Here is an 8,332-nt window from a genome sequence, read left to right as displayed (position 1 = left end):
CCAAGTGACGCACTTTGAAGATGGAGGAAGAGGCCACAAGCTGAGGGATGCAGGCGGCCTCTAAAAGCTGGAAAAGATGAGGAAACAGAACCTCCCCTGGGGCCTCCAGAGGGAACCAGCCCTGTCGATACCTTGACTTTTAGCCCCGTGAGACTCATTTTGGATTTCTGACCTCCACAACTGTAAGAGAATACCTTTGTGTGTGTGTGCGTGTGTGTGTGTGTGTGTGTGTTTAATGTTCTGGCTGTGCCCCTTGGAATGTGGGATCCTAGTTCCCCGACCAGGGATCAAACCCACGCCCCTTGCGTTGGAAGCACGGAGCCTTAATAAGTGGACCACAGGGAAGTCCCCCTTTGTGTTGTTTGAAGCCACGGAGTTTGCGGTGATCTGTTAGAGCAGCCACAGGAAACTGATACCGCCCCAGCTGCATCCACCTTGCCCTTGCCTGGGGTCTTGTCACACGGGTCTCTCATGCCTCTGTTTCAGCACTTTATCAGTTTGGTCTCCCAATGTGTCTGTGAGCGACTACAGCGCTTTCTATGCTTCTCAAGCCTCCCCACCATCCCTCCCCAAAGCCTCAGGCACTAGCTTGCACCCAGTACGCGTTTAAAAAATGGTGGCGAAATGTAAGTAAATCTGTGTCTTTTATTTACAGCTGTTGAGAGGAACAGGCTTTTGACAGCAGTAACTGCTGGTTTCCCCGTGGTCTGACCGCAGAACTGGAACCCCCGTGGCCTGAGTGCCCGTCAAGAGTGGGGAGCGGCCAGCACGTTGGCTGAAGCAGAGGGGTGCTAGGTCTCCCACTGGGGCAGGAGACAGCTCTGACCATCCGTGGCAGCCAGAAAGGGGCCTGCTGAAAACCGAGCTGACCAGGTCCCAGCGAACAGCAGGCAGGGGGAGGATTTCTCTGTGGGTCCCAGCTCTGGTCTGTTCTTGGTATCGCTGTGCACCTGGGGCTACTCTGGCCTCCTGGGCTCTGCCCCGGGGGGAAGGCACCGAGCTCTTAGACCTGTAGACAACATCAGCTCAGAAAAGATCCAGCTGCCACACTTTGCAGCAGGAGAATTGTTGGTCCAGAGAGGGAAAGTGACTTGCCCGAGGTCACACAGCAATTTCGTGAGTCTCAAAACAAGCTTGACGAGTCCCGTCCAGTGCTGCCTCCAGGAGACTGGGGATCTGGGTGTGTGAGGCTGGCCTCCCTCCAGGTGACACGATCTTGGGGCAGGCCGGTCAGGAGCTGGGAGCGGGGACAGTCTCACTTGAGGTTGTGCTGGCTCTCGCGGTGCCGCCGCAGGTCCACTTTACGCTGGAAGCCCTTGGTGCACAGCTCGCAACTGAAGGGCTTGAAGCCCGTGTGCTTCCGGCTGTGAGTGATGAGGTTGGAGCTCTGGCTGAAAGCCTTCCCACACACCTGGCACTTGTGTGGCTTCTCACCTGCGGGGCGGCAAGGACAGGGTCAGGGCCGTTTGGACCAGACCTGCTGCCCCAATGCCCTGCAGTTGTTCTCTGGAAACTTATTATGTTTTATCGCACGTTCACTTTAGAAAATAATTAGAAAAGGGAGACAAGAAAAATACAACTCTGACCACCCAACCCCTCGGACAATTGTATCCCGGTTTTAAGGCAGGGACTGGGTCCACCTTGTTTATCAATGAAGCCCAGAACCTGGTACAGGGCCCTGCACAAAAGAGGCACTGGCTAACAGCTGAGGAATGAAGGAATGGGGGAATGAAGGAATGGATGACTGAATGAGGATGAATGAATGGCTGGAGGGATGATGAATGAGTGACCAAACGGGGAATGGGTGAATGAGTGGGGGACCAAAAGGGTGAGTAGCAGCATGAATGAATGAATGAATGACCAAATGGGAAATGAATGAATGAGGGAATGAAGGAATGAATGGCTGGAGGAATGAGTGAATGAAGGAATGACGAACGAAGGAGAAATTCACCTGCTGGTCTCACTTCTACACACAGATTATCAGTGTCGACATTTTGCTATTTCCTTCCAGTACTTTTTCTAGGCATTAAGTAGCACAGCGTGACCAGCCCTCCTGTTGGATGGGGGTGGCCTCCCCTGTGTAACCTGACACCCCCATCCCTCCTCACCCGGGTCCTAAAGCCCGCACCTTTTAACAGAGAAAGGTGGGGTGCCCGGAGGCTCTGTCTGGGCCCTGGGGTGCGGGGCTTGGTGGGGGCGGGGTGGGGGAAGGGTCGGCGGACCCAGGCCGGGGAGGAGCTCCGCCGGGGCAGAGCTCGGGCCGCGGCCTCACCGGTGTGGATGTAGGTGTGCTTCTTCATGTCCGACTTCTGGTGGAAGCGCTTGCCGCAGAACTGGCAGGGGTAGGGCCGCGTGTCCGAGTGGATGAGCAGATGGGTGGACAGGGTAGACGAGCGCTTGAAGGCCTTGCCGCACATCCGGCACTCGAAGCTGCGCCCCTGCCGGAGGAAACGAGGCCCCGGGGGGTCAGGTGCAGGTGGGGCCTCGCGACCCGGGACTGCCAAGCTGGGCGCGGGACTGGACCCGGCCGGGATCCCCTGAGGAACAGGACACTCCATTGGGGTGGCCTCGAGGATGGGGCCCAGGGACCCCCATTCCTGCCTCCCAGGAGGGGGCGAGGCCTGGCCCCTGAGTGGCCTCCTATTAGGGGATTTTCCCTTGTGGTCTGTTTAAGCGGCTGAATTATTGGGGCCCAATTCTGGCTTCTGCCTCTTACTCGCCACGTGACCTTTGGCAAGTCATTTAACCTCCCTGGGACTCAGTTCCTCATCTGTACATTGGATCGTTATGGGTAGTGACCTCAAAGGATCGTTGGGAGGATTGGAGGTCGGGAACTGAGCTGGCAACTGGCACGTGGTACATTCTAACCATCTTTTCCTGCGTTTCCCACCTGAGCTTTTATATCTACCCAGGTGTCAGCAACTCAGGTCAGTTTCAGGTGCTTTCCCTGGAATGGGATTCTGAGGAAGGGATTTCGGCGTCAGGTAGGGCTGAGTGGGATGAGATGAACATTTAAGCCTGACTTCAAGATTCTAAGAGTCAAGGGTCTCAGAGGTGAGAAACCTGTCCTGACCACCCAGTAGGTGGGGTCATCCCTCAGCATCACAGACATCTCGCTGCCCCCGAAATCCCACCTGAGCTCCTAGCCTCTTCCAACTGTACATGAAGCCAGCTTGGTCCATCAGGGACTCAAACGTGTTAAGGGCGGGTGATGGAGACCCAGATCAGGGCGGCAGATAATGAGGGCCCCCCGATCTGTCACCCTCAGGGGCACAGAGAGAGACCCACCGAAGCCCCCTAGGCTTCCTGGGGGGAGCACAGAGCAGGAGTGGGAAGTGAGGGTGCTGCGCTCAGCCAGCTGCCCACCTGGGAGTGGACGTGCCTGTGCTGCTCCAGGCTCACTGCATGGCCGAAGGTTTTGCCGCAGACGTTGCAGGCGAAGGGCCGGGTCCCACTGTGGGAGCGGCGGACGTGCACCTCGAGCCCATGTGGGGTGGAGAACACCTGCAGGAGGGGCAGAGCATGAGGCCCCAGGGGTGCAGAGAGGGAGAGGGGCCGGGGTCCCACCTGTGCACCCAGCTCAGCCATAGCTGGGTGTCCAGGAGAAGGAACACTGGATTGCCGATTCTGCTGCCATGTGCTGTGTGTCCTGGGACGGTCCCTTTTCCTCTCTGTGGCTGGCTTTCTTGTCTATAGAATGGAGTCTGGGACGGGGGATCTGGAAAGTCCCTCCTGGCCCTATCTGGAGGCTGAATGGTTGTTAAAAAGTGGGAGTTGGGCAGAGCCAGGTTTGAATGCTGTTTGTGATATCTACTTGCTGCGTGCTATTGGGCAAGTGACTCAACGTCTCTGAACCTTAACCCTTCGTCCCCCTCCCGGGGCTCATGCATGTCAAGTGCTTAGCACAGGGCTGAGCACATGGTCAGGGCTCAGTGAATGGTGATGAGGACGAATGTTGTGAGTCCTTGATCCCACCAGAGGACCCAAGAGTCACATCGCAGGGGGCACCCAACTCTGAACACCCGCAGCTGCCAGGGTGCTGGAGAGGGGATGCAAGCAGGACCCGAGAGCCCACCCGCATCCCGGCCACCCACCTTGCTGCACTTGATGCAGTGGTATGTGTCCAAGCCCGGGGAGTAGTGGAGGCTAAAGTCCAAGGGCGGCTCGGTGCTGGGCACCAGAGGGCTGCCATACAGGCTGACGGAGCGCTCCAGGAAGGCAGACTGCATGGTGGAGGGGGCCTGCTGGTAGCTGTGGCCGTAGGATGAAGCCAGGGCATCCCAGGAGAATCTGGGCTTGTAGAACGGGGGTGAGTCGGAGGATGGCGAGTCCCCATTCTGGGGTCGGGACGTCACAGCAGGCCCCTCTGTGGAGAGTGGGACATTTACCTAGTGGTGACATTAAAATCAGGGCAGCCACTCCCCGCCACCCTCCATTGTGACCTCATGCTGAGGCTTTGGTGTGTAGCCCCAATTATTTACTGGGGGGTGGTCTGGGTCCTCACTGTGGCTCCTTGGCTTTTCAGTCCGGAAATGTGCCCCAACCCCTGCAGAGTGCCCACCTCACCCACTACGTGGGCCTGTCCAGCTGCTTCCTCTGCCCCACCACACAGAAGCTCTCATGTGGGAATGAACTCCCCGTCCTGGAGGGATTCAAGCAGAAGCCTGAGAGCCCAGATTGTCGATCCTCCCTGACTCCACAACTCCAAGGGGCCCTGCTTCCACGGGCCCATCCATCCTCCATTCCCCTTGCACCTGCTGGGGAGTGGCGGGGGTCCCCCGCTGGGTACCTGGGGCGGAGGCCATCCTGGTCATCAAGCTCTGGTCCAGCTCCAGCTCCGGCTCCCTTTTGAGGTCAGTCCAGTCCAGGCACTGGTTTGGGAACAGGGTGCTGAGGACAGGGTTGGTGCCCAGGACCTGGTCCCTGGCCACTGTGGGGAGACAAGACCGTCAGACTTCAGCTCTGGGAAGTCGGGAGGGACTGGGGGAAGGAGGGGCACCAGAGAGAGGCCACTGCTGCCGCCCCTGGCTGCGCACGCTCAGCGGTTCTGCCTAGGATGGTGGGAGCAGCGTGGAGGCCAGGAGGAGACCCCCGCCCTCCCCTCCCCTCCCCCTCCCCTCCCCTCCCCTCCCCTCCCCCTCCCCTCCCCTCCCCCTCCCCTCCCCCTCCCCCTCCCCTCCCCCAGGAGAGCTCTTGGACCAGTCTCCGTTTTTCTGAGCACCCACCCTCAGCCCTAGATCAGCCCTCTGATTACGAGTCACACGTCAGCTGCTGAAGACAGCTCCAATCAGGATGCTCTCATCACCCCCATGGGGTGAGAAGAGATGGGTGCATTTATTCATTCATTCAACCCACATGTACTGATCTCCTCCTGTTTTCAGACTTGGAAGAGCGGCTACTTCCGGTGGAATGCTGCTGCCTCCCCACCACGTGGGCAGGGAGTCCTGGTGGGCACAGCAGAAGGCCAGCCTGGGCTATACTCACCAGGGCCAAGGGCAGGAGGCCAGAGGAGCTCATCCTCCTGGGCACGGGGCTGGTGGTAGGTGTGAGCCTTCTTGCTCTTCACCAGGAAGGAGCGTGGCATTGTCAACGGGTGCCCCACACCTACAGGGGGAGAAGATGAGACAGTTTAGGCAGGACAAGAGGACGATACTCCTCTACATTTTAGGACCTCCTCCTAAAGTCAAAATCCACTGTCCTGGTTTGAATAGTGTCCCCCAAAGTTCATGTCCACCCAGAATCTGTGAATGTGACCTTATTTGAAAATAGGCTCTTTGCAGATGTAATCAAGTTAAGCTGACATCACACTAGGTGCGGAGAAACCCTAAATCCAATGTGACAAGTGTCTTTATAAGAAGAAGGAAACTTGGACACACAGACACAGACACGCGCAGGAAGAAGGGCCACGTGGAGATGGGGGCAGAGATTTGGAGGGATGCGGCTTCAAGACAAGGATTGCTGGCAAGCCAGAAGCTAGGAGACAAGCCTGAAACAGACGCTCCCTCAGAAACTCCAGAGGAGCTGACTTTGCTGACACCTTGATTTTGGATTTCTAGACTCCAGAACCCTGAATGAATACATTCCTGTTGTGTTAAGCCACTCAGTTTATGGTATTTTGTTACAGCAGCTACAAAGCCTAGTGTCCCTCACTCCTCTCTTGCTGGCAAACCAGTACACCCACTTCTAGAAAACCCCAGGTCAGCCTGTTCCAGCTGCATGCCCTGAGTTACACTGGGAGCAGAGAAGGAAGGGCAGGGGTACCTCCATTTGTGAAACACTCTGGACCCTGCACCCAGAAAACTGCATCTGCATCCCGGTGGGGTCTGCATTCAGAGGCCACGGAAAGTTGTGGTCTGAGCACAGGTTTTGGAGTCAGATGCTCATGGGTTAGAATCCCAGCTCACCCGCTGTGCAATTTGGGGCAGACGCTTAACCTCTCTGGGCCTATTACCTTTTCTGTAAGCTGGTAATCCAGGTTTATGGTGCTGGTGAGTGCATAGTATGTGCTCAGCGCCTATCAGAGAGGAGCCTGGCAGCTGGGGTGCAACGAGGGGGGCCACCTCAATCGCAAATCCACGTTATGGTGCAAGTTGGGTGCTGATGTAGTCAGAGAGGGGCTGCACCTTGTCCGCAGCTCCAGCCCAGAATCTGGTCCCCAGAGAGGGAGGGGCTTTTTCTCTCTCCTCGTGTGTGGAGGGGATGGTTGAGGTTGTATGTGGAGCTCGAGGCCCGAGAGGACCCCACTGGAGGCCTGAGGTCATTCTGTGCACAGGGAGGAAGAGGCCAATGTCCACCAACTCTGGGGACTGAGCACAGGGCAGCCCAGCCCAGGCCCGTCACTGAACCCACGGGTCAGCGGGGCGGGGAGTGCGGAGCTGGACCAGCCTGACTACCCGATACTCTTGGCTTCTGGTACCGAGCCCTCTGGGGCAGAGAGCATCTCCTGCCCGCCGTCCCCCACCCCCCCCAAAATGTTTCACATCCCTGCGCCCAGCCGTGAGGCTCTCCTGAGGGCTGCCAGGAGACAGAACATCTCCTGGTGGTCCTCTCTCCTCCCCACCCCCATGCCACACCCAGGCAGAAGCTCAGAGGAAATACTCAGCCGACGCCGGTGCTGATGGCAGCTCTGCTGGGCCCATTCCCCAGGCCTCAGAGGAGGAGTGAGTCCCCCACTCCCGGGCCAGCCCAGGCACCAGGCAAGGCTGCAGGCGTGATAGGGCCAAGCGCGGGGAAAAAGATCGCGGGAAAAAGCTCTGAACAGCAGCGAGGGCCTGGTTGATAAGGCCGTGGCCAAGGAGCAGCCTGGGAGCAGGCAGATTAGAGAGGGAGCTTGGAGCTCTGCCTTGGGAGCGGCCCTGGGAGCCACCCCTTCCCCAAGGGGATGACCCGGAGCAGGCAGAAGAGGTACCCACACCCGTGCCCAGACCTGCCCGCCCCTCTGGGGGCAGCAGGAGTTTGGGCCATGCCGCTCTGCCAGGGGCCATCCCAGGCCCAGCCTTCCTGGATGGAGACCTCAGTGTCCAGATCTGCTAAATGGCGATCTCAAACCAACCTCCTGGGACTGCTGGGGAGAGAAAGGAACTTTATTTATTACAAACAATTGTGTAAGGGGCCCGGTGTGGTGCCTGGGCTGCTTGGGGGATGGAGGTACTCAGCCCACAGAGGAGAGGCTTTGGGAAGGCAGGCACTGCTTGGGTCCTGTCTGGTCTGGTGGCATCCCCAGTGCCGGACCCAAAGCCGGCACGCTCTATGGATGGGGTCAAGCCCTGACCAGGAGCCGGGACACGCTCCAGGCTCCTCCCCCTGGGCCCTGAAATGAGGGGGTGGGACCTGATGGCCTCTGGGGTCCGGTCCAGCTGTCAGATTTTGACCTCAAGAGGCTCGGCCAGCCTGCTGTCCTCCGCAGGCTTGTGGGGCAGCTCTTATCTCCCAGGGACAGTCTTCTTCCTCATGCCTCCTCCCCTCCCCCCGCCCAGGGCTCCCCACACTCCCCCTTCCTTCCCCCTTCTAACTCTTGGCTTCAGGAGCCCCCCTGAAGAGGCCAGAGCCTGGGCAGAGTGAGAGGAGACCCCCACGTTCTGGGGGAGGGCTGGGAGGCTGGGTTCCCCTCTCCTTCTGTTCTGGGGGGACCTCCGTAGCCATGATTTTTTAAAAACATAGTATTTTATTAGTCAATCAACTAGAACCAAAAGTAGGTATTAAAGCTGCTGAGCTAGAACACCAGGAAATACTTCTTGCAGCCTGGATCTGCAGAGCCTCAGCTCTGATAATCCTGGCTTGTGAGCTGAGTGGCTATTACCCCATTTTACAGAGGAGGAACTGAGGCTGAGAG

General features: G+C 58.1%; 1 protein-coding gene across 3 annotated transcripts; it reads right to left on the bottom strand.

The window, feature by feature from the left end:
* Nucleotides 1-1,255: 1,255 nt before the first annotated feature.
* On the bottom strand, nt 1,256-5,584 carry GFI1B (growth factor independent 1B transcriptional repressor). Of its 3 annotated transcripts, none has more exons than XM_036856251.1 (6): nt 5,485-5,584; nt 4,790-4,930; nt 4,095-4,366; nt 3,367-3,504; nt 2,273-2,537; nt 1,256-1,434 (listed from the first exon to the last, which is right to left on the bottom strand). In XM_036856251.1, the coding sequence occupies exons 1-6, from the start codon at nt 5,582-5,584 to the stop codon at nt 1,256-1,258; spliced, it is 1,095 nt and encodes a 364-aa protein (XP_036712146.1). The 3 variants fall into 3 exon arrangements, with proteins under 3 accessions (XP_036712146.1, XP_036712147.1, XP_036712148.1); XM_036856252.1 differs by having other exon boundaries at nt 2,273-2,438; XM_036856253.1 differs by lacking the exon at nt 3,367-3,504 and having other exon boundaries at nt 2,273-2,438.
* Nucleotides 5,585-8,332: the final 2,748 nt, after the last annotated feature.

Source organism: Balaenoptera musculus, chromosome 6 (assembly GCF_009873245.2).
Source record: "Balaenoptera musculus isolate JJ_BM4_2016_0621 chromosome 6, mBalMus1.pri.v3, whole genome shotgun sequence".
NCBI lineage: Eukaryota > Metazoa > Chordata > Mammalia > Artiodactyla > Balaenopteridae > Balaenoptera > Balaenoptera musculus.
This window is presented reverse-complemented; position numbering and strand designations above follow the sequence as displayed.

Excerpts from the sequence above, each read along its gene's own strand:
- GFI1B (XM_036856251.1), bottom strand. The coding sequence starts at position 5,584 with ATGCCACGCTCCTTCCTGGTGAAGAGCAAGAAGGCTCACACCTACCAC. Across the intron at positions 4,367-4,789 it reads CAGGATGGCCTCCGCCCCAG|AGGGGCCTGCTGTGACGTCC; the intron begins GTACCCAGCGGG and ends CACTCTCCACAG. Across the intron at positions 3,505-4,094 it reads ACTGCATCAAGTGCAGCAAG|GTGTTCTCCACCCCACATGG; the intron begins GTGGGTGGCCGG and ends CCCCTCCTGCAG.